The sequence below is a fragment of the Brachyhypopomus gauderio genome, chromosome 11 (genome assembly GCF_052324685.1).
Source record: "Brachyhypopomus gauderio isolate BG-103 chromosome 11, BGAUD_0.2, whole genome shotgun sequence".
Taxonomy (NCBI): Eukaryota; Metazoa; Chordata; class Actinopteri; order Gymnotiformes; family Hypopomidae; genus Brachyhypopomus; species Brachyhypopomus gauderio.
Window position 1 is genome coordinate 3,695,909 of NC_135221.1, and position 25,883 is coordinate 3,721,791.

The window sequence follows — 25,883 nt, forward strand, 5'->3', positions numbered from 1 at the left end:
TCTCTAGTGAAGAACTGTGTGGCATTGTAAATGTAATCAGAGCCAATGTACAGCAAGGATCTTACATAATTCAAAACCTGCTCTGAATGAAAATAAAAGCGTGTGCGAGTTGCACGATTTTGAAAAGGATATTTCTTGGGGAATGTCAGACTTAAATGATTGGCCAGCGTGGAGTGATATGCCCCTTCAGCACTGAACCTACAGTATCTGTGTGGCCGCGATATTCCCAGTGATAAGTGAGAATGGGAAATAGCCGTTTTAATAAGGTCTGGGAGGAAAAAGTGCAGCCTTACACTTAATCCAGGCGTGCTGTCTTCTGATGTAATGAGGACAATTCCAAGATTCTACACAAGATTCATGTAGCCTTCTGCAATCTTGCATTTATGTGTGATCAGCCTTGTGTGTGTGTGTGTGTGTGTGTGTGTGTGTGTGTGTGTGTACTGTGAACATGGGGGACATGTGTTCAGTTCTTGGTATATGACCCACTCTGTGTGTGTGTGTGTGTGTGTGTGTGTGTGTGTGTGTGTGTGTGTGTGTGTGTGTGTGTGTGTGTGTGTGTGCGTGTGTATGTGGTCCCCTGTCCAAGGTGCTGATCAGGGCTAGCAGACCTGTTCCACTGCCCTGCTAACTCTGAGCAAGCAGCAGCCTCCAACACACACATCAGTCTACAACACGCACATCAGTCTACAACACACATCAGACTAAAACACACATGTCAGTCTACAACACACATATTAGTCTACACCACGCACGTCAGACTAAAACACACACGTCAGTCTACAACACACATATCAGTCTACAACACACACGTCAGACTAAAACACACACGTCAGTCTACAACATGCACATCAGTCTACACACACACGTCAGTCTACACACACACGTCAGTCTACAACACGCACATCAGCCTCCAACACACACATCAGTCTACAACACACATCAGACTAAAACACACACGTCAGTCTACAACACACACATCAGTCTACAACACGCACATCAGTCTACAACACACGCATCAAACTAAAACACGCACATCAGTCTACAACACACACATCAGTCTACAACACACACATCAGACTAAAACACACACATCAGACTAAAACAAACACATCAGTCTACAACACGCACATCAGTCTCTTTGCTGTCCCATGTATTTAGGACAAAAAAAAATCTCACACACACACACACAAAAATTTGCTTATACGGTTCACACACACACACACACACACACACACACACACACGGCGCTTCAGTGAAAAGACGTCCTGCATGCCAACATGTGAGAAACACCTGACGGGATGTGAGAACAGGGTGCAGATGGTTGTCCAACCACGCTGGGCATCACAGCGAAGATGTGTGGATGCATATGGAACCGCTCAGACGGCCCGGCCCTCCACCACGGACCTCCACCACGGACCTCCACCAAGGTCCTGCACCACGGCCCTCCACCACGGACCTCCACCACGGACCTCCACCAAGGTCCTGCACCCTTGCAGTAAATGTTTTTGGTGTCATAAAACGAAGAGGGATACAATTCACAGCCAAGACAGATGACAGTGTAAGGACCTTGCTGGAGGGTGTGTGATGGTCTGTCACACACACACACACACACACACACACACACACACACACACACACACACACACACACACACACACACACACACACACACACACACACACACACAGGCCAGCTACTGTCTGCCTCTTAGGGAGTATAAGCTGTGTGAACAGGAGTCTTAATAGACTGCTCTGATTAAAATGTAATTCCACTCTGCACTGGTCTTCAGAACAAAAACCCTCTCCACTGGCTGGCAGAGACAGACCCGGCCCGCCTCTCAGTTCTGATAGCAGATACGTTACACTGGTGAATGAGAATAAGGAGCAGGACTGAGATTTAGAGGAGCAATCCGTCTCCAACCTGATGATTTTTTAAAACTATGGGCAGTAGACTTGACTGGCCTTGGGAAGACCACACACACACACACACACACACACACACACACACACACACACACACACACACACACACACACTCCAAGCAGCTTCAGGGCATCATTTCCTCTCTGGTAATGGTGCCGATGGCTAATGAAAGCGGTGGGCACCTGGGTGTCCAGCCTATTTTCTGCCCAAACGAAGTCCTCCTCCAACTTGTGCTCCTCCTGGTTACTTTCGTCACAGTGTCTCACCTGGCCAGACAGCAGACGCTCCCCGCAGGATTACAAATCAGCTCCTCTCCAAGGGACGGACCCTTCCCCAAACCCGGAGACGCAAAACGATACTGGCAAGTTCTGTTCCACTGATTACTCAAACCAGCACACCCAGGTCTCCCCGAAGGGGACAAATTCAATATAAACGACTTCTTTTATTATATATTTATTTAGAAACATACATTAAATTGCCATTTATCATTTAAAAGGCTTTTGGGTTTCCCTTTGATCTACTAGTTTAATTTAGATTCTTCTGATGGAATTGCTGAATAATTTGACGTAATCTAATTGGTTTGTCTAATCTAAAGAAATCCTAAATAAAGCAAAACTATGTATATAAATTAGATGCGGTTGGGTGAAAATACATTTAAGTGCACAGAGCAACTCAGAGCAAATAGTGCAGTGCTCACATATTCAGAGCTTCTGCGTCCGTTTCCTCCCCAGACAAGAAACTGCTCAAAGCTTTGTGGTTCTGCGACACCTAAAGACGGCAGCCGGAACGCCACCTGTGCTCATTTCACGGCCCCATCAGCCACGGCTCAAACCAAAACCACCACACGGAACATCTCCCTGCCTGCAGTTAGCACCTCAAACACCGCCTGCTTCGCGAGATCTAGCACAAGCAACTGGATCGCCCTCTAAAATCATCGTGACACACGCTTCTCCCCGTTTGGTGAGCCGAGCTAACATGAGAGTCGTTTAAAGGCTCTGCGAGATGTTTGGAAGGTCTCCTTCCAGCTCGGAGGCTCAGCTGGGAGCAGTTAACCTGATCCCATCTCTACGTGTACATAAATCTTCCAGGGAAGAGAGAGAGTCAGGCTAATAGGTAGTCCCATATCACACACACACACACACACACACACACACACACACACACACACACACACACACACACACACACACACACATACACAAACAGCTCTTTTGTAAATACACTAGACTTTTCATTCAGAGTGTTTTATTCAAGCTGCTGTGTGTTTTTTATGTTTCTTGTCTTTTAATTACCTTTAAATAGCTCCACATGATAAAACACGCTAAATTCAAATTGTTAAGGAGATTACCGTGCTTAAGAGCCTGTGTACATTGAAGAAATATATAACTGATAATTATGGCGTTGACTGCAAAAGTAGAACTGGAATTGCTGGAATTAAATGTATGACTCTTATTTTTGAGGATTAGATTTTTTCAGCCAAAATCTAAGCCAGGATCATGGCAGGGCTGATTAAGGCAGTTTCTGATTAAAGTAGTCTACACTTAAATCATGCAATTGTGATGTACATAAAAGCATCAGGGTTTCATCAAGCATCTGAATGTTGTGAATCTTCCATTAGACATCCTAAAACGTCTGATTGATTTTCTAATGAGTGCAACATAGAATGAGGCTGTAGTATGTGGGCCTGACGTGGCTACAGCCTCTGTGAGAACCACTCACTTCCCCGTGTAGAGAGCTTAGTGCTACGTTCACAGTCTCAGCAGCAGAGCCAAAACTGGCTCAGGTCTGTACCTAACACACGCAGGGCTCACGTCTGAGACGGAGGCAGAGGGAGAAAAAGAGGGGGGGGGATTGAGAGAGAACGAGGGAGAGATTGAGAGAGAAAGGAGGAAAGATTGAGAGTGGGAGCACAAGAGACAGAGGAAGAGTGAAAAACGGAAAAACAACGGGGTGAGAACGACAAGAAAGATTAAGTGAGAAGAGTGAAAAAGGTGTGTGTGTGTGTGTGTGTGTGTGTGTGTGTGTGTGTGTGTGTGTGTGTGTGTGTATGTGTGTGTGTGTGTGTGTGTGTGTGTGTGTGTGTGTGTGTGTGTGTGTGTGTGTGTAAATAACAGACAGAGTGAACGAAGCATGGCGGCTATGCGGAGCTCCTGTAATGGCAGACTGAACACTGCAATCGTCTTCACACCCCCCGCAAGACGGAGAGGGTGAAGAAAAAGAAAAAAAGAAGGTATGAAATGAGCTACTGAGCCTTAATGTCAGTCAAATGCGCGGTGCCTGTTGGAGCTACGTACAGCCTGCCGGCACGAACAGCCTCACGTCAGGCACACCGACAGCAGACACATGGCCCCACCACAGGAACTGCCTCCCCAAACCAACTCCACTGCTGAATATACGTGCACAAAGCTTAGAGCACTTCTTTTATTTCATTATTTAAGAAATGAATACAAATTAAACATTTAAAACAGAGTCTCAGCTTTCTCCCCAAATTCTAGGTCACTATTTGAATTAATGACAAAGAAATAGCACAAATAGAAGACAGCTTAGGTAGTACACAGTGTGTGTGTGTGTGTGTGTGTGTGTGTGTGTGTGTGTGTGTGTGTGTGTGTGTGTGCGTGTGCGTGTGCGTGTGCGTGTGTGTGTGTGTGTGTGTGTGTGTGTGTGTGTGTGTGAGAGAGAGAAAGAGAGAGAGAGAGAGAGAGAGAGGGGGAGAAAGAGAGAAACAGAGACAATAAAAATGTAAAAACATATGAAGATTTAAAGAAAACATTCAGTGAGGGCCATTCAGTGCCCAAATATACGATGTTATCATTGGGCTGCTGATCTGAAATAAGATTCGTCTTTGTTGGAACACAATCAGACGGTGGCCAATCTAACCATAGTAACCCACTGAAACATTTACTCTGAATAAGCCAGTTATCAGATTATGGATGTTATCTTAATATGCCTAAATAATAGGTCAATAATAATAATTATTATTATTATAATTATTATAATTATTATAATAATAATAATACACCATTATTTATATAGAAGCATTAATTTTATTTTCAATATCTCTAAGTGCTTTATATTCCAAAATTCATTAAAGTTTCTAATAATTCCACTAAAATGGTTTTAGAAAAGGATTTGTGCTGAGATTAAAGGCATCACCACCACTCCCAGGGTCGTGTGCCGGCCTTTGGTTCATCCATTAATATCGTTTTACTTGTGTTGGCAAACTGATTAGAGGTGTTTTATCAGTCACTGGGATAAGCATTACAGCGCTGTGTAAAACCCTGAAAAGACTGAGCGAGGAAAGGAGAAGATAAGGTGAGCATGTTCTACAAAGCGTGGAAGCTCTTCCGTTATCAGGAGCCCAGTCATCCCACAGCGATCAGAGATCATTTGTAATAGTGAAATGGAGTGGAGCCCTGTCTGGTGTTTCTCAGGTGTTAAAGGTGCCAGGATAAAGTGAACCGCTGTAAACTACACACGCTCTGACAGACTTCACGTTTAATAAATAAGTACATACATACTTTTAGCTTCAGGAAAAGGTGTGTGTGTGTGTGTGTGTGTGTGTGTGTGTGTGTGTGTGTGTGTGTGTGTGTGTGTGTGTGCCACTAAATAACACATTTATTTTTTACATACTCCTGTATTTTTATTTTCACTACTGTTTTATATATTTTTTAACAAATCTAGTAGATGATATTTTATTTTTAACTTTATTTTAACTTTAACCTCAGGAATTTTTTTAACTGTAACAATTTCACTAAGTTTTTAAGAATGAAGGTCAAATAACTGAACTAAACAAACTTTAATTCACTTTTTAATTATCCTGGAGTTTCAATCCCATGCAATCTTACCTTGGGGACTAAGCACGGGGCGCCATATACGAATGTCCTTAACATGATAAAGAGAAACATCAAAGTCTGCATGTTTTTCCCCATTTTCTTAGCACAGCTGGACAAAACCCGATTAACCTCCCTGTGAAAAACGCCACCGACCAGCCGCAGGACGCACAGAGATCATAACGCAAAGTTCTAGGATGTAAAGATATCATAATGCCAGCAACTTTTCATCCTTCAGCTCTCTTAAACCTCATCACCTGAGGGTGTCCTACAAGCCCTTTTAGAAAAGAAAATCTAATTAAAAAACACACTCATGAGGTCTTACGCATTTGATGCGTGCGATCAGAAGATGTGCTGATTTCAAAAGGTGCTTCTCAGTCCATTGGGCATTTGGTTTTCCAGCACTGAGTGATCTGCCCTTCAAACCAGAGAGGATCTCTTCATCCTGCACTGTGTGCACACCACGTCAACTACACCCACCACTAACACTACCCAGGACTCCATCAAAGTTATCTACAAATCCTGCTCCAACCTAGAGCCACACACTGCCACCGGCCTCTCACTTTATGTAACCAGCCACATTACTGGATTTTAAAAGCCTACAATATCCACAATCTGCCTGTATCTGCACGCTCAGACAGACAGACGAACTAACAGCTCTACTTAAATCAATCATTCAGCCACCCAGCTCCCCACACTCCAGCCTTTAAACTACCCAGTGTGCGGCTCAGTCTGAATACACATGAGATGGACCCTGTCCTCTCCCAAGGGCTCTCCAGACCCCCGAGGGAGAAGCCGTCTGATTGGCTAAAGCTGCACTCACCGCTATCGTGCTCAGAGCGGTCGTCCTGCTCAGCGTCTGGGAGAGTCAGGGCCGAGTTGGACTGGCTGGACAGGCGAGAGTCGCGGCCGTGCGGCTTAATCCCCCGCCCCCACAGGCGTGTGGCGCAGTCTGGAGAGATGCCCCCCACGTTCTGAACATGGTCCGTCCCGCTGGGCTGGACGTGATGGCCGAGGCCAGTTTCGGCACAGAAACTCAGTCCACGGCGGGGGACACCACTGCAGAGTCCCAGCTGACGCAGGGTCAGAGTCTGACCTACAGGAGGAGGAAAGTCCAGATTACCATCTCCAAACAAAGGCACGTACAAAGAAAATCAACCAATTAAAAATATAATTTTTCTGTGATTTTGAGAAGGTCTTTTTATTTGGGGGTTTTAAGGTATTTAGGTTGCTGTGTTTGTCAAATGCTGCTTTTAGCAGCTTGAACCATCATGGTCACGTTGGTTGTTTGCCTTACATTCCCTTACAATGTCTTGCCACATTTTACAACATCCTGCTTTAAAGTTTTAAAATCAGAAGCGAAGAAGTGAGATTCCATGCCACTGCATTATCTTTCAAATCTGGGTCAACATGGCACCCATAAAAAAAGACAGAAACATTTGACACACCAGTAGGAAACAGGACTCTGCCATAGCAGGAAGTATCACAGGAATAAATGTCTCAGTTATTCACAATCAGTTTCATTTTCATATTCCTTTAGAAACACTCACAATAAAGAGCTCTGTGACACTGAAGCTGATTCAGGTACCATATGGTGAACAAGCACATTTAATTAATAAATACATACGCAGATAAAAACACATCCACCCATACATACATATTGAAAATTCATTTTGAATCAGTTCTAATTTATTTAGAGTTCAAGCACAAAGTGTGGGAATCCTACTATAATTGTTGGAATTTTTTTTCTATTATTATTAATTTCCATCGTGCAGACTAGACCATAAGTCCTACAAACACCAAACCTGGCAGAGAGGTGACATCCGTTTGCAGGACCAGACTTAAGTACAGGGACCCACACTGGCCTATTGGTGGCGCTATAGCACAGAATTTTAAATCTTGGTTCATATGTCTCACACCGTAAGTCCTAGAAACAAAATTCTGTGTCTTTGGCTCAAACCAAACAAAGACCCTCCTGGACACTTAAGCTCCACCCACTTATATTTTTTGCTAATTTGCATTTTACATATATGCAGTCACGAACACAAATTCTTCATATGTGCAACATTTGACAAAATAAAACTGATTCTTGATTCTGATATCTTCCATAGTTTGCACATGCACATTACAATTCTTCTTCTTCTTAGTATTATCATTATAATTAGTATTATTCTACTAAAGGAAAGAATTCTAAATCAATGTGTAATAATATATAAAATCATAGAGTAGCTAGCTTTAGCCAAACTGTAAAGAGTTAACAAAGAAATAAAAAACGATATATTATCTTGTTTAAGGACACGTGCCAATTATCTTCTAATGGAAAAAAATATTTTGATTTCATTTTAAAGCTTTTTCATAATTCCTATAATGTCAGACCCATTCATGCATCTAAAAGATTCTTCAGAAACATGACACATCATTATTTTGATTATTGTTTTCATAATAATTGTGTATTTTCTGAGAAAAGATACAGTCGATGGAGTTTCTCTCCCTGGTCTCCTGCCTCCTGTCAGCTACAGGCTGCCTGAACTCACCAAACTGCAATAATCGTTTGTTTTGAACCCCAGACGCACTGTGTACCGAGTCTGTGCTTCACGTCATGTGATCCGCTCCCAACACATGCGAATAAAAATGAAAACACACTTTTGTTCCTCCTTTCCTTTTGTACGTGGAAACACAGGAAGGCGATCCCAGCTGGAAACCAGTGCAGGGACTGGAAACACGAGTGAATAAACTGGCATTTAATTAAGCGGCATTTCCTCCCCCTTAAATCTACGACAGCTAATCATGAGGGAAATGCCAGGGCTGCCAGCCTCTATCGATAACGCTAGACCTGCCTCACACACACATTCATCCACGGCAGCCCTGACACAGGACCCCCCCACCCCAACACCGCCCCCAACACCCCCCCCCCCCCAACCCCGATCCTTCACCTCCCTGCCAGCCAGTCACAAACATGACTGCTTATTACGACTCTTCTCCTCTGAGAAACAGCCTTTGGTGCAGGGGCACTCTGTAAAACGCAATTAACCGACCGGGTTTGATTTTAATGAAATTAATTAATTTTGAATGAGTAACTACACCACAAGTCTCTGGGAACAGCTATAATAACTGCCTTATCATGATCGCTCATCAAATATTTATAAAATGGTTTCAAGAATATGTGAATAATTAGCTAAAAGAATGTTGTGCGTACCGGAGGATGGAGTAACCAAAATGAAAGTGTGTGGCGAAGACAATGAACCATGTGACTGCGTTCAACTCTCCGAAACACTCCAACACACTCCTGACAAACCTGCCCTCAACACCTAAACATGCTGTCCTACAGGCCAGCACACTTTAGAGATATTAAATGATGACATGGGTCATTCCTTCCAACATCGTTATAACGTTAGCCTAAATCCAAAGAACTCTATTTTTACTGATCTTCACAATGACATCCTACAATACGCAGTAATAAATCACACAGTGTGTGTGTGTGTTTCCTACAGCCAGAGCTTCTAGTGTCCCATGGGAATGTGCATGAGACTGTAGAATTGTGTTAGACATGTGTAGAAGTGTATTACAGGTGTGTAGGTTTGTGCATTAGGGTTGTGTAGCAGTTCAGTCATGGGAAGAAACAGCAGGCCGCAAACTAAAGGCAAACACACACTGTAATGACACACACGCTTGAACAGTGGGGCAATTAAATACATTTTACAGCCAATGTAGTATTTACGTTTCAACTCCATCATGAGTCTCAGTAGCTCTGCCTGGATTTGTCTGCTGATCAAATAAATAGAGACCAAATCACTGCACAGTACACCAATTACAAACGAGCGTTCAAGGACCACTGTTTGTTTGCTGGGTTGCTAAAGTCCACAACTCCCCAGCTCAGGTATGAGGCTAACTGGAATGAGATAAAGATGTAGGCTAACAATGATGTGAAACCCTGCAAACTGAAAGCCTCTCGTGCTCTCTCTCTCTCTCTCTCTCTCTCTCTCTCTCTCTCTGTCTCTCTCTCTCTCTCTCTCTCTCTCTCTCTCTCTCTCTCTCTCTCTCTCTCTCTCTCTCTCTCTCTATCTATCTATCTCTCGGTCACTCAAGTCACTTGTCTGTCTCTCTCTCTCAGTCTGTTTCACTGTCTCTCTGTGTCTCCCTCTCTTCTCACACCCTAGACACTCACACTGATCCACGAAAACTACCTGTGTTGATTTAACTCTGCTGAAATGGCTTTTGCAGTGTTTTTTACAATGTTCATATTACCTGTCAGCTGTGTATAAACACTATAGATGTTAATTCAATAATTGTGTTAGATTGTTGTGCTTCTGCTAAATTCAATACTGAATTACAGTTGACAACCTGATGTCATGTAGTTATGTAAAGAAGAACAAACATGTCAATACTCCCGTGTATCTAATATGAACCATAAATTAGCCTTGGGTCTAAACACCAAAGGTTAATCCCTTTGACAAAAAACATGACTCATTATGAAAAAGTACAATTACATCTTAAATTGAGATTAATGAGAAACTATGATTGGCATAATTTAAAGTAATAATTTCAGATTAAGACGTCCAGCTAGTGCTCGAGCCGTAGTGACGGTGAACCTTGAAGGAATCTTAGGAACACGAGTCAAACTACGAGAGCAGACTGGGAGCTGACCTGGCGCTCGGTAATCGTCTCCTTCCCCTGGGGCGGCGTCCGGCATGCGGTGTGTGTACATCTGCTGTCCGGGCTGCTGGTCGAAGGCCTTCAGCGTTTCGCTGGAGCTGTAGGATTTCTGGGTAAGCACGGAGGTGGCGGGGAGGCGTCGGTCGGCGGGCCCCTCCATGACCCCCTGCTCCTCCTGCCCTCCCTCCCCTCCTCTCCCTCGCTCTCGACGGCCACGTGAGAGAGAACAGTTCTGCCTGCGCTCCTTCACCTCCATGCTGTCGGCATGCTGAAGCTCCCCGGCCCTCCTCTCCTCTCTCCGCTCCCGGACGCGTCTGTCTGCACCTCCTCCTGTCTTCTCACTCTTTATTGTCTCTGCCGCTCCACACACAGCTCCACTCCACCTGTTCCGGGGGGGGGGGGGGGGCAGCGAGGGGGGGTAATAAAGAAGAAAAGGGGCAAATGAATTGCCAACTTGTGTGAAGTTGTGGGGTAAAAGGTTTTTTTTTTTTTACCTGTTCCTACATACCCAGTAGAACAGTGGCCATTCATAGTCATACAATGAAAATAAAAATAAGAGAGAGAGAAAGAAAGAGAAAGAGAGAGAGAGGGAGAGAGAGAGAGATGCTGATAACTGCAGAGTGGATGCAGCAGACAGAGGAAAAAGGCAAAGAATAAAAACAGAATAAACACGGTAAGGTCAGGATGAAGTGGCCATCTATCTACACCTCTGCTCAACCTGTCCGAGCAGCAGCTATTCAGAAAAACACAGTGCAGCATAAACTGGAGAGGAATAGCGTGATAGAGAGAGAGAGAGAGGAGGAACAACGCACAGATTCAGAGATCCCTACAGTGACAGGGAAAAGGGGGAGTAGTATTATTTGGATAACAACATTAATCCATACGGTTAATCTCAGCAAGCTTATAAATCTCGGCGCCCTGCAACACTTAGAGGTCCAGTTGGGCGTGAACCCCCTGCACCAACCCAACACACACCAGCCCAACACGCACCAGCCCAACACGCACCAGCCCAACACACACCAGCCCAACACGCACCAGCCCAACACGCACAAGCCCAACACGCACCAGCCCAACACGCACCAGCCCAACACACACCAGCCCAACACACACCCACGTCTTTCCTCCTCATTCTCATTCCGTCACTGGCAGACGACCGCAACTGCTCAGGGTAGAGCGGCACGACCAGGGACCTTCCACCGGGGTAGAAAATCCTTACGGGGGCGTAAAAGTAATCTGAGCACTACGCCCCACTTCCAACGGCCCCGACCCTGAAGGCCCTAGGCTCCGCCCTCAACTTTGCCTTTAGCTCCTCCCTCTGCCGGTTGTAAACAAAAAAAACCCCCTCGGGCTGGGACCTGTGATTCCCAGACTTCCCGACGGCTGCTAGTACATGAAATCTTGAATTAAATTGCTCTACAGATCCTGAACTGTATCAGTGACTGAACCCAAGGCCCCAAAAGAAAGGAGGCTGTATCTCCCAGCACAGAGAGATTCAACAACACCTATCTAAGAAATGCTTTTCGGGCTGATATTCTCCCGTGGAATCCGAAGACGCTTTTGAGTCCTCCTGCAGAATTGTGCTTGTTGTATAGTGCTGGTGAGAGCTTGGGGGAGTTCGATCTGTTTATTCGGTCTGCACATGCAGCACGTCTCAGCGCTCTCCTCCAATCGTATCGCTGCAAAGCAGCTGCACAGGTAGGAGCGGCTGAAAGAAAAGCTCAGGCACGCGGTCGACCTGCCCGAGGAAGAGGAGGACGGAGCGGGGTGACGAAGAGGCAGACAGCGCTCGCTCGAACACAGGAGCACCAGAATAATAGCAACCCACCGACATCACGACATCGAACTCAGGAGCACAGAGCACATTTACTACCTCCTGCTAATGGCAGCAAACAACAGCCAAACCAAAGCAGTGCATCTATGAAAGGACCAGTCATACAAATATTACTTATTACGCAGCCTTGATGCTGAAGTTCTTATTAGAAGATCCTATTAGGACTGTATCAGTTGAATAACCGTCCTGTGCCGGTCCTGCTGAGAAACCTCAAGACAGCTACCACCTTTTTAAGGTTTCCGTTTAGATGAATGTTAGGTGCTCTAGGCCAGGGCAAACCATGTCACTAAGCTCTACAATGAACAAAGAGGAAACTCAGTACACGATTACCCTGTCTGTCTCGCTGCACCTACACCAGGTTGGTTACAGAGACAGAGTGGAACCGTAGAGGAAAAGGACAGGGCAAGGTTGAAACTACAAGGAGGACTTTCTCACAGGAGACCAGCCGTGTCCTCTATCAGTATTAAACCTGTTCACCTGGGCGACATGGCCATACATTAATTCCTTCTCGTGCGAGCTTTTCATCAATAGGCTTCCAGATGTGAGATTGGCCCTGTTAGGACAGTAGTGATACAACCCTGCACAAATGTGGGGCTTAAATGTATGTATATAAAGACACATTTATATGGAAAAAAAGACGTAATGACTGCAGAAGTCAGGTGTGTGATATCTGAAATCAGTGCGTGTGTGTATGAGCGAGCACACGTTTTCCTCCTCTACGCTACCGGAGTCAGTAGGAGAATAATCACCCCTGTGGTTTGAGCCGCCTCACCAACATCCCTCCCCGTGACTCCAGTCAAAAGGACACAGTACTCTCCTCTTTTCTTTCAGCCTGTTTTCAGAACGAGCACACGCAGAGCGTGCAGTAGGAGGCGGTTCTCCGGAGACCGGAGCGCAGACGCGTGGCCCTGCAGTTCGAACACCGACCCTTGAAGCCAAGAGACAGAAAAGAAAAAAAAAAAAACGTGACCCGAAATGACAACGAGTCGGCACAAAACCACGTCCCAGAATGCACTGGGGCCAGGCTGTTCGGCGCTTTTGATGAAGCCGGGGAACGTCACCTGTGCTTCTGGACACACCAGGCCTGCGACCAATAACCAAATGGCTCCTCTTTGTTAGCCGTGCAAAAACCACAACCGAGGAGAATAAAACATTCGCTAAACCATGAGAGCTGTGAGCTACTGTAATGGCTGACCGAGACCCTACGGTGGCCTGTGGGGTCAGGGCAGAGCGTGACTGTGAACCCGAGCCGTTCGTCACAGGTCCTTTCCGCGTGTGTTGATCATGGCGCCGGAGGCTGTCTGCTCGCCGGGCCCTGCAGTGACCACGCGGATCAGGGGGACGTTTCCTCTTCCTGTTTCTCTGCAGCTGGCTCTGCCCTGCTCTGCCTCCACTAATGCGATCAGTGTCAGCGGGAGGCCGTGGCGTTCAAGGTACCGTGACTTTGAACCAATAAAGTCACTTATAGCTAAATGCATTATTTGCAACCTTGGTGACCTATATTTCTTACCCAAGCAGAGGTTTGACTCAGAGAGAGAGAGAGAGAGAGAGAGAGAGAGAGAGAGAGAGATATGTCATGAAGCCTGTTTATGTGCAGATGTGCAACAGGGACTCTTTGTTCAGTCATCCCATTTTGGAAGCAACTTTCTGTCACCGCCTCTCTCCCTATCCCCGACGCCATATTAACGATGGTTGTGATGTGTGTGGTGCTTTCATCTGCTGCTCCTTTCCAGAAGCTCCGCCCACCATCATGGCTGCCATACAGGTCATGATCTTCAGGCATACGGCGGACGCTACTCGTGCTGCAGCTCTCCGTAAAAACGCTTCAGCTCAGACATCCCTGAATCCAGCAGTTAGAAATCATGATTCCCGAGCACGGCAGTACTGAAACTGCCACGTTGAAAGATAATCTCAATAAAAGAGATTATCTCCAAAAAGCAATCTAAAAAAAGCAATAAATAAATAGACAGATTAATAATTGAATAGATAAATACAACTGCATTGACACAAAATAGCGTCAATAAAAGCACTTTAATTAGAGTGTAGTGCCGAGTGACACAGCAGTAGGAGATTTGTTCTATTGTAAGTCAAACGCAAATTCAAAACGCTTGGCAAAACAAACAAAACAAAAGAAAGAAAACTGAGCAGTAATGAAAGATGAGTTCAACAATGGGTTCGAGGCGTTATGTCACCTATATGTTTGAGGTTTACTGACTGTGAGCTGTTGTGATTGGTTATGGGGCTTTTTTTAAAGCCATTTCAGCAAAAAGCACAAACATAATGCAATTTCACAAAAAAATAATAAATAAAATCAGGAAATATAACAATATTGAAAAGCAGTACTTGGAGAATCGCAACACTTCAAAATTAACATCAAATCAGCAATCAGAACTTGGTGTTCTGAATCAGGAGGTCTGTACAGGTTCCCGCTCCATTCAGACGCTTCATTCAAGCGCTTTCGATCCACGTCCTAGGGTCTCCCTCCACCTTCCGATCATCTGCATGTACAGGGCGTTTCTAAAGCACCCTTCTCTGCCCCGGTCCTCGGCCCCAAAACGTCCTCCCCCTCAGCTGTCCACGTCCTCCCCCTCAGCTGTCCACGTCTGTCCCCACGGCTGTCCACGTCTGTCCCACCTCTCTCCTCTGGCTGGCCACTCTCAATCGCTGCATGATGCCAAGCAATCACAGCTCTCTGGAGGAAATGCATCAACCTCTCCCATCACCCCCCCCCCCCTTCCCCACCGCCACCACCACCCCCCCCACCCTTCACCCCCACACACACCCTCTGCCCCCACCTCCCGAGCTTTAGTGTGGCCGGCACCTCTGACAATAGCCGGCTTTGACAGCTCTGCATAATTCATGCACTGTGCAGCTCGTACGCCGGGGCACGCCTGGACTCCATCGCCCGCTCGCTCTCTCGCTCTCTCGCTCACCGCCAGACAAAACAGGGCCACGATTGCAAGACGACAAAAAAAAAAGGAAAAAGGGAAGAAATAAAAAAAAAACAAGAGGCCCGTTCCATTAGCCGTCGCCGCTTCCCGGGCCGCTCCGAGCTGCTCCGCGCGAGAGTGCCCAGGCGGTCTGCGCCTCGCCGCTCCCACAGGCCCCCGCGCTGGAGACGAGAGGCTTCACGTGGGACGCGTGTCGCTCTGGAACACCTCCTCCCCGCGTTTGTGATCTGTGGACGGCTCTCGGGAGGACCGTGCCGAGTTTTCAGCCCCGGTCTTCGTGTCAGTTTAAGTTGAACCAGCTCCATTGGTTGTTCCACTTCGGGGCACCTTCTGAGAAATACAGCTTCTCCAAAGAATGTTCTGAAGCTGGTGCTTCAAGAACAACGGCGCCTGGGACAGGATCCGGCTTTTATTTTGAAAACCCAAGTTCTCATTTTGGAAATCAAAAAAATGCCAAAAACCCAGAAGGGGTCACCTGCAGCTCAAATATCTAAATCCAAAGGAGTTCTTTATTTCCTCGGCTGGTTAAATGAAGCCTCATTAGTGAGCATGTTGGCACGTGTGCTACACTGGACCTGTTCAAATGAAAGGCTCTTCCAATTCCGCTCATGGTTTGAGAGGTGTGGAGAGGGTTATATGGGTCATGATCTCACACTCGCTAGCGGAATAGAGATTCCAACACTTATTATTAAAACATAACTCTGAAACAACTTGCACCACTGGACCGGATTTCAATTTTTCTCGGATTTCAAGACCTTCTCTTGGTCTGGTGGAGCAGAAATGACTCTGACTTCATACAATTTAAGAATAAAAAGTTTTTATTACCGTCTACAGTGAAGCAAAGGATTGTGGTTCAGACATTTTTTTTTTATTATGAAAATGAAAATAGGTTACTGCATTGTAAGCACCACCCACCCAAAGCAGGAAACAGGGCTCCACACCTCTGCAGTCTTAGGAGAGCAAACTGTGAAACTCATGGACGAGCTGTTTGGATGATTCACACACCAAACAGCTGTGAAACACACCACCGTGATTGCATATACCCAGATCAAATGCTCAAACGCAAACACAATACTCGTCCCCCCCCTCCCTCAAATCAATGCTACTAATTATTGTATCTGAAACACACAAACCAAGTTTATGAGAAAACACTACATTATGTAGGAGAACTAGACAACGTGACTACGTGTGCCCCCCAGTTCAGTAATTCAGTAATTTTGAACCTTTTCGTGATACGGACTAAACTAATCTCTTATTGGCCTTTGGCTGTGCAGTCCATTACGCTGACCTACATTTCACGAAACGTTTTCCATATTTTCGGCTATATTAGCAGTCGAAATCGCGTTGGCTGTCGGTAAGCATCCTCAGCGCCCAAGCTGTAAACTTTATTTTGTTGTCGTCTAGCTCGATGCCAACAGAACCAGGCCGCACGTCTGTCTGGACTCTATCCATTCAGCAACTCGCTAGCAAGCCATTACCAAGATTATGAACCGAAGTCTGAACACACTGATATATATATATATATTTTTTTTGCTATATCATGCCACACGCAGGAAATGAGTTGAGTCCACTGTTTCCGTAAAGCATTTTAAGTGAATTCAGCTGTGGGGTTTCACAGTGCAGGGGAGCTCGAGTCTTCAAACATAATGTTCTGCACAATACCAACAGATGAGGTCACTTTGAGCCAAGGTTACAGCCAATCCAATTTGTCCAGTGGAGCACGCAGAGATGAGCCGATAGTTTCTCCAGCGCCACTGCCTACAGCGGCTGATTGAGCCGTAAACACCGTAGGCATTAACATGCAGCATCTGAGCCTCTAGACCAGCGATTATGCACACGCACAGAGACTTGATCTGAAACGGCTTGGCCGCTTCCAAAAACAGACCGTCTCTCTCAGCATGACGAACGGATCTTTTTTTTTTCCCTTCAAAGGCAACAATTATTCAAGCACACCTCCGCTTCTGAACACTATACTGGACTGCAAATGGAAACCTTTAATCCACTACCAAATACCAAACTGAATCTATTAAATTACATTGTCCCTTCTTCCAAAAGGACTTCCTGCACCACTCCATCTGAGCCACACTGTCCCTCATCCCCTCCTCTCCTTTCCTCTCCTCTCCTCCCCTCTCCTCTCCTCTCCTCTCCTCTCCCGGTTGTCATAGTTGTGCCACTAGCCTTTGGCTCTGACCCCTGTGGGACAACGATGTTAAACCCCTCAGTTCCACAGCTAGGGCAGTTTGAGAGCCAAACTCCGACACCCAGGCAAATTACTCACGGCCTGAATCACAGCAGGAGGGTAAGAGAGAGAACGCTACAGCACACCAGCCATAGGAGGAGAGACAGGGATGAAACGGAGGGTGGGAGGGAGTGCTGGAGAAAGGAGGAGAAAGAGAAAAAGAGAGAGAGGGAGGGAGAAATGAAGGTCTGCACTGGAGGAGGACGCTATGGGGCAAAGAGAAAGTGCACTGTAGGCAACTCAGACATTCACAGACTTTAGAACATTTATAGCTCACACAACATAGATGTGCGCATCTTACCCTAGAGGCTGCAGACGGATGCATGATAGGACACACCCCCACACCCACCCCCGTCTCTCTCTCCATCTCTGTCTCTCTCTCTCCCTCTGTCTGTCTCTCTTACTAACTGGCATAAGCAATGTGATACATTAGAATTCAACGCACCAACGATAAGTTATCACACTTACGTCAACTCGATATAAATATAAAGGACACGTGCACCTGGCCTTAAGCACTACGGAGGTGGAGCGCCCAGCCCTGTGAGGGAAAGATCTCGCAGCGCTTGTATCTGCTATAAATGGACCAACACTAGACTTCTGCATCTTTTAGGACCCCCCCAAAAATGCAAAAGGCAAGAAGTTCCTCTTGACCAGCTCTGTCAACATCAGTAAAACCATCAGAAATGTCACGTAACTGATGTTGACATGTTCATTACCAGAGAAGGCAGACGGAGAGAAGATGGGGACGTCGTGGGTGGATATGCAGGATGAGGATTGTATTACTTTAAGACTACTTATAGTTCCTTTACAGTTTGACAAACACTGACTGGCTGCATCTCTGTGCTGGATAAACATCACATCATCTTTCTGCACGTCGCCTTCTACTACCACACTGTCCTCATTTCTGGTTACCGTGATAAATTACAGTTTTAATTATTTCCGTCGACATTTTTAACATGGTGAGTTTTTTTTTATGTGTTATTAATAGCATCAGCATATTCGGTGCCCTTAAAGGCTCAACATTTGTCCACGGCCATACTCGACTGGAAATGTTTAAATAATTTTCTGATCATGGTTTCATTTTGGGGTTTGGATATCCACTTTCAACAAGCATTCTTCATTTCTCAAAATCCTACAAGCAACAACTCGATTCTCCCGTTCCCACCCATAAGCCCTCCAAAAATAATCACCTTCCCAGCAAGTCGGGGTCAATGTTGAGCACGCGGCCGGCTCGGAGCAGACTGTATTTGATTTCAGCGGGAAGAATCAGTCGATAGTGATGCGACTGTACGCTGTAGTGAAAGATGCCACAGTCTCCAAAGACAGTCTGGTGTGTTTAACAAGCATACGAGAAGAAAACAGACATGTCAGTGGAATACATAATCATACCAGCACTGGTCCAATCATCTCCAGGTCCGCACTGCAGAGAAAAGCAGTGTGTCTTCTTCCAAACTTTATAGCCTTCCCTAGAGTTGGGACTAGGTATGCAGAGTGGATCTTACATCAGTGCTTAGACATGGCTCTTAGCCATCTTAGGACAAGAGAAATCCACGAGGTACTTCAGCCGATATGTACGAGTGCATTAAAAAGCTGTTGCTCCACTCATCTCTCTCTTGCATTAAGAGCAGACGCAGGATTTTGCCACTGGTCACTCATTCCTGCACAGAGTATCACCATTAATTCCAGGCTGAATCAATTTCCAGCGACTTGGTAACGTAAAATCCATTATGAATTCGAGGCATTGTTTCGTGCTAATGTAGCGACTCCCTCCACCCCTGAGTCTGGATTACACCCCCCCCCCCCCCCCCCCCACCATCACCCCCCCACACCAAAACGGGCAAAACATTTTACGCTTCAGAGAATTTTACGGAGGATCCAGGAGAACGAAGTCAGACAAGTCAAAATGTTTCGCATTTGTGACCCTGGCTGACAGGTGAAAATTAGATTTCAAAAAAACCTAAAAAAACTGTAAAAACCGTAAAAACGTAAAATTGCACATGATTGGGTCTTCGGGTAGACGCTTCCATTTTGAGAGTGTCACATTTACCCTTGACCTTTCTTTTGTTGTTCGTTAATTTGCTAGTGGGGGACCTTCGGCTGAATCGCTAAACCACTGTAAGAATCGTGAATAAAACAGTGGAGCCCTACAGCTATGACAGTTTTATTCGGGTTCACAGAGCTCTGTGCTATAGACACTTTTCTTGCAGTGGTGCAAAAACACAGGCAAACTTTTGTGAGCCAAGGACTGACAAATCACCGTTTTATGAGCACAAGGACTGACAAATCACCATTTTATGAGCACATGGCATACAGGACTAAATCTAATTCCACAGAACATCTGAACTGTAGTCCTGTCAGACTGTCATCTACGAAACAAGGCATTTTTATAGGATGACTTGTAGAGGCGTGCAGTGGTGTGCCAAAATGACTACACTTAATTAGCTCATTAACAATATACATTTACATTCATGGTCAAAACTACACAAACACCCCTCCTAGTGATTGAAATCAGGGGTTTCAGCCACACAAATGACTAGATCAATCACAGGGCCACGCGGTATCCATTGATAAACGCCGACACCAGAGCGCAATGTACCGACGGGTTCTCAGACTCTAGATCTGCCCCCATTCACCTGTAAGTTCTGTTCTGGTGAAATGGGAGCACATGGAAATAAAAGCAGCAGCTCGGCCACAGAGAGGCAGACCATGAAACCCGGCCGAGCGGGGCCGTGAAATGCTGAAGCACGCAGCATGTAAAAATGGCCTCTCCTCCACTGCATCCCTCATCGCAGAGTCCCGCGCTGCCTCTGGACGTCACATCAACACTCGGACGCTGTGCCGCAAGCTTCCTGAAATGGGTTTCCATGGCTGAGCAGCTGCCCACAAGCCTACGATCTCTGCACAGAATGCCAAGCACCGGCGGGAGCGGCCAGCCGACTCCGGGGCCGTGGAAACGTGTTCTCGGGAGTGATGCATCGTGCTTCACTCTCTGGCATTCAGAAGGATGGATCTGGGTTTGGTCAATCCCAGGATTACACTGCCTACTGGAATGTGTAGTACCAACACTAAAGGTTTGGTGGAGGGGTGTAATGGTGCAGGCCTGTGTTTCTGGGCTTGGCTTACGTCCCTTAGTTATAGTTTAGTTTGAAATGCTACTGCACACATCTTTGTGGCGACAGACTGTGGGAAGTTCTTCCCTGTTCCAGTATGACTGTGTAATGGTGTAGACCACAGGGTCTATAAGCACTTGGGCTGACTAGTTAGGTATTAAAGACCTGCAGGCACCTCAACACCACCGAACACCTTTGGGATGAACCGGAATGGTGACTGTAATCCAGGCGCTATCATCCAACATCGGTCGTCTGAAGTCACAAATGTGCTTGTAATTGAATGGGCACAAATTCTCACATACACTCTCCAAAATCTTTGGACAGCCATCTCAGGAGAGTGGGGGGCTATTATAGCCACAAATGGAGAATGCAAATCCATACTAACAACCATGATTTTTGAAATATAGATGTCCGATGAAGTCCAATGCATTTGTGTCCACATATTCTTTGTAATATGAAGTGGTCAGTGGGGGCACGTGATCAGGTTTGCCTTTGTTATAAGTCCATTTTGCGATTACAGCTTGTATCAGGCTGGCATGCCCGCTTGGTTCAGCCAGCCTGCATTCATCACTGGTCAGTTTCTGACCACGGCCAACGCTGACCGCATATTATGTGTGTGGTGGCCAACGTGCGGCATTGTGTCAACACTGATACGTTCGCAGCGTTGGCTGTGGGTGTCCTGCCCGGTGTCGATCCAGCAGGGTTATGGGAGTCTCAGTGTCACTGCTGGGAGGAAAGTGGTCTCCAGTCAACACCGGCCCTGTGGTCAGACACTGAACACTGATGAAGGGCCTGAGGATGACTAACACACCGCCCGGGGCACAAACACAGGCAAACGACTCCACACACCTACAGTGTTTCATACAGGCACTGCTGAGCCTAGATGCATCTATGCCTGTATCTATATTTGTTTAATTTATACTGTTTAAAGAAAAAAACACAACGCTTGAAACAAGATTCCACTTCAGCCTACACAAATCCACATGAATATGGAGACGGGGCAAATGTGGAAGAAAATCAGCTCTGTTAAACAGATGGTGGGATTTGCATAAATAATAAACATATTCTAACATCAACTGCCACTTCAGCAACAATTAGTGTCTGGCAAAAGTTGCTGCTGTGTCTGTGTTTCAAAGACGTAGATCGCCGTCAGTGGTATTAAAACGGCACAGGCGTGTTCACATGAACCATCTTCAGTACGAGACCGAACGCATTCCTTCAGAAGGTTTAATTCCTTAGTTGTTCACACCCTTCCGATACGGATAAGAGAACCCCCCCCCCCCCCCCCCCCCCCCCCCCCCGGAGATGCACGTGCACGTGCGGGCGCGTGTGCACGTGCGAGCCCAAGCCGGGAGTTATCCTTCACTCGATGGTAGTGACACACCGATTTCAAATGACAGAATTCTAAAGCCTAATCAATGCACATAAAGCTTGTTGATGTGGCAGGGGGCCGTGAGGGACAGCGGATGTCGATTGAGCAGTAGCATCCTATAACAGCCTCTGCTTACAAACACCGGCGATAGGCCGGCATGGGCCGGACGCCTGGTTGTTCTTTCACGGCACATGACGGAGCTCTTACATTGATTACCTATTAATTCTCTGAGCTGGGAAATTGTGTTACATTGAGTAAGCATTGAAGAAGCGATGTTTGTGAGCGTCTGGGGACATGTAGGTGGTGCTCTCTGCTGAAGCATGTTGCCGTTTCACAAAGAAACAAAACTCATGGACACCTCATCACAAAACATCAATAAACTCTCACTCCCACTATATAAACCATAAGCACACGCTTCAAAGTCAGACATAATGAGGCTGCAAACCAAATCAAACACCTACAAAATTTAAGGGTTTTTTTTTTGTTTGTTTTTTTAATTATTATAAGAGACAAAACAGATCAAGCTTCTGAAACTTTGAGGCACGTGGGGGAGGGGCCGAGCAAGGGCGCCTGACCAATCACACGTCTGTCCTGTGTTTATAAGGTCGTGTAATCTACAGGGTGTGCTTGTCAGGCAACATTAACCTGCTCCTGTTTGGGGACCTGAAACGGGCACTGATGGCTACGCCTCGCTCTCTCACTCACACGTACACATAGTCCATCGGCCCAGAATGTGTCCAACGTATGCTGTCATAAATACGCTTATAGCCACTCTCTTACTTACACAGTCTTACATACACTAACACTCTCTCTTATCTTATATATGTGCTTTCCCCTCTCTCTCTCTCTCTCTCTCTCTCTCTCTCTCTCTCTCTCTCTCTCTCTCTCTGTCTGTCTGTCTCTCTTTCTCTCTCTGTCTGTCTCCCTGTGTCCCAAGAATGCAGATGACATCAAAGAACGTGTTCAGACACTAATTTAAACGATGAACCTGGCATTTTCTATTCCATCACACTCTGACAGGACTGCACGGGCTACTCTAACAAAATCAATATATACAGCACTGAGTGAAAGCCTGGGTCTGTGGGTGATTTATGGCTAAAATTAAGCCTGTGATGGGAAGTATCAGTTCAGGGTGATTAGGGCAGAATTAGGCCTTCAGGCCGGGACACTCACCATGGCTATCTTTGGCCACACTCCCCTCTAACACCGCAACCCGCCTCCCTGCTGTTTTAACTACACCATCGCCACAGCTCCGGAGAAGGCGCTCGAACACAAAGCAGCGATAACCCTTTAGCTGTTTCCAGAGCATGCTTCGTTCCCCAATGATGCAAGCTAGGGAAAGCAAGGCAGACAATTTTTGCTTCCTCCGAGCAAATGTGACAGGGCTGTATCCTAGGCGACACCTCTTACTCTGACTCCGCCCCACGTCAGTGTCTTGGCGTTGGGGCGTGTCACCTCAGCCTCTCGTCAAGTTAAAACGATATAGCCACCGCTAGCTAAACTGGAGAAGCATGAGACATATAGCATTCTCCAAATAAGCAGTCCCGAGTTAAAACGCGGGGTGAATTTTTCCCTCTTTGTTACCCCAACACCACCCCCACCCCCCCACCCCCCCAGCCCCATTGGACAGACACGTCCCTGTTTTCCCTTCACCGAAACACACTGCGTGTGCTGTTGCAGTGTTGTCGAGGTGATGCTACACGTGACCTTTTCCTGCTGCTCAAAACAACTACAGCCGACAAAACGCTTCAGCTCTCCATCAAATGTGGCGTATGTAAACAGAACAACAACCCCTCGCCCAAACCACACAACACATCAGAGTGAACAGAGATTGTTCAGGTGAATGATTTCGCCGTTCTCTGTCATGCATTATGGATGTAATGGTTTCATGGGTATCCAAATGGCAGGTGGGGGTCATAACCGGCTCTGACGCAAAACGTATCGCCTTCCACCATGTTCTCAGTAGATAAACGTCATTTTTCAGTTTGTAGCTCCTCTCCATAACTGTGTGAAAACAAAGACATGCAATGGTGGTGCCTGTAACCTTCCGTAAGAGTTGCAGACGTGTGTGGAGCAAAACGCCAGAGGCCTGATGGGGAAACGCTGAACTGTCACCAATATCACCTCTGCAGCTAAAAGACCGAGAATATAAAAAATTATTCTAATGTTTCCCCCCCAAAATCATCTGATTCAATTACAGCAGTTAAAGAGCCATGAAGGTTTTTAAGTGAGCTGTGTGTGTGTGTGTGTGTGTGTGTGTGTGTGTGTGTGTGTGTGTGTGTGTGTGTGTGTGTGTGTGTGTGTGTGTGTGTGTGTTAAGAAGTGTGAGGACCATCATGGTCAAGCAGTTGCTCCAAGTGTATCCTTATCTTCAGTGTGTGTGTGCTCGCTTGATAATAAATTAGCAATATTAGCGATGTGCTCATTATCACAAATGTTCCGTCTCATGAAAATGTAACTGCCACCACGTTATGATTGTCTTTTTTTTTTACAACTGCCTCGATTACTCATTACATCAAAATGACCATAATGAGCCCTTTAATTGAGATTAAGCATAATCTCAGATAGGGCACCTACAGCAGGCCCTGGGCAGTCTCCTCCTTTTCCAGAAGATCTTCCACACACTTACCACAAACTATAACCTCAACCCACCTGCGAGGCTGATGCGTTACAGATGATATATTAAGCTCACTTTCCCCCAGGCTACAACTGAATGCGATTTTAATCTTAATCCTTGTTTTGACATTTAGCCTGCTATTAAAGTAAGAGAACGTGTATAACATTGAGACGAGGGCTGACATGTGCGAGTCCGTGGATCTCCAGACACGTTATTCATGATGTCCAGATCGGTGCGGCCGGTGTGTAACGGGACCGTGCACGCTGCATCGCGGGCGCATCACGTTTAAGGATGTGGACGGAACGGACGGCCCGGTGTCCGCGAGCCCGCTCCTCGCGCTCGTGCGGGACACGAGACGGGCTGCACACACTCACATACGCGGTTCCGGTTATTTGACGAGTTTGCAGCCGCTCGCAGCGCCGAAATGGCCGCGCAGTGTGTTCGGTGGTTCCGATTCGGCGATGCTCGTTTAGATTCAGCGCGTGTCTCGGTAAGGCGCCCGGCAGAATGCGTAATCATGCACGTTTAAACACCTTTAAGTTTGTTTAAGCATCCACGCCAACTGCGCGTGAGAAAACCCGTTTTATAGCATCTAGGCACCCCATCCAAACTCATAAAGGACCGATTGTGCGCGGTGTGTAAGATTGCGTTATTCAAGATCATTAATGTGCACGAACGCCAGTCTGAATCCTCCACAATACAAGAGCCCAAATCAGACCGCTGAGTAACGCAAATAAATAAAATCTCACTACTCACCTCCAGTGATCCACTTCAGGTTTCCATTGTCGTGGGCAGCGAAACAAACTTTAGCAGCAGAGATCCAAACTTGCGCACAGCAGCGGCGATATGAGGATGACAGCAGGATCCCCGCAGTCACGCCTTGCGCTCTTTCGGAGCGCACACTTCGCTATGAGCTCGATCTGGGGAGAAACGCGCCCGCTAAACCACCGAACCTGCCCTGCGAGTGAAGGACGGCGTGATCAGGACCCGCCGAACCCACAGAAACGCTGGACGGAGCCAGGAGCGCGTGTCATATGGTCCAGGACTGTACCACTTCTGTCTGGGCGCGCGCGCCGCGGGACGGGACTGGACGAGTGACCGACGCGCTCGCGGCGCTGCGGACTGGTTCTGTCCCCGTAAGATGTCCAAACCCCTGGATATGCAGAATCCCACAATGAGTACGCATCAATACAAAATAAAATCCCAAAAATGACTTTTCAATTTGACATAATTGTACACTGCAAATACGCAACTCTGATGTTCCTGTTTGGATAGCTATACGATTGTTTGGTGGGCTGTTATAATAAAAACAATAATGCATATTTTTATTGTTTTTATATTTGCGTATATTATACGAA

At 46.4% G+C, this 25,883-nt stretch overlaps 1 protein-coding gene across 3 annotated transcripts in view; it reads right to left on the reverse strand.

The window, feature by feature from the left end:
- LOC143526613 (teneurin-3) overlaps nucleotides 1-25,651 on the reverse strand; it is a 106,613-nt gene extending 80,962 nt beyond the window's left edge. For all 3 annotated transcript variants that reach the window (XM_077021105.1, XM_077021104.1, XM_077021103.1), the window contains exons 1-3: nucleotides 25,282-25,651; nucleotides 10,397-10,788; nucleotides 6,576-6,848 (exon numbers count right to left, since the gene is read on the reverse strand). In XM_077021105.1, coding sequence (XP_076877220.1) covers nucleotides 6,576-6,848; nucleotides 10,397-10,661 — 538 coding nt within the window. In that variant the 5' untranslated portion in view covers nucleotides 10,662-10,788; nucleotides 25,282-25,651. The remainder of the gene's footprint in view (nucleotides 1-6,575; nucleotides 6,849-10,396; nucleotides 10,789-25,281) is intronic.
- Nucleotides 25,652-25,883: the final 232 nt, after the last annotated feature.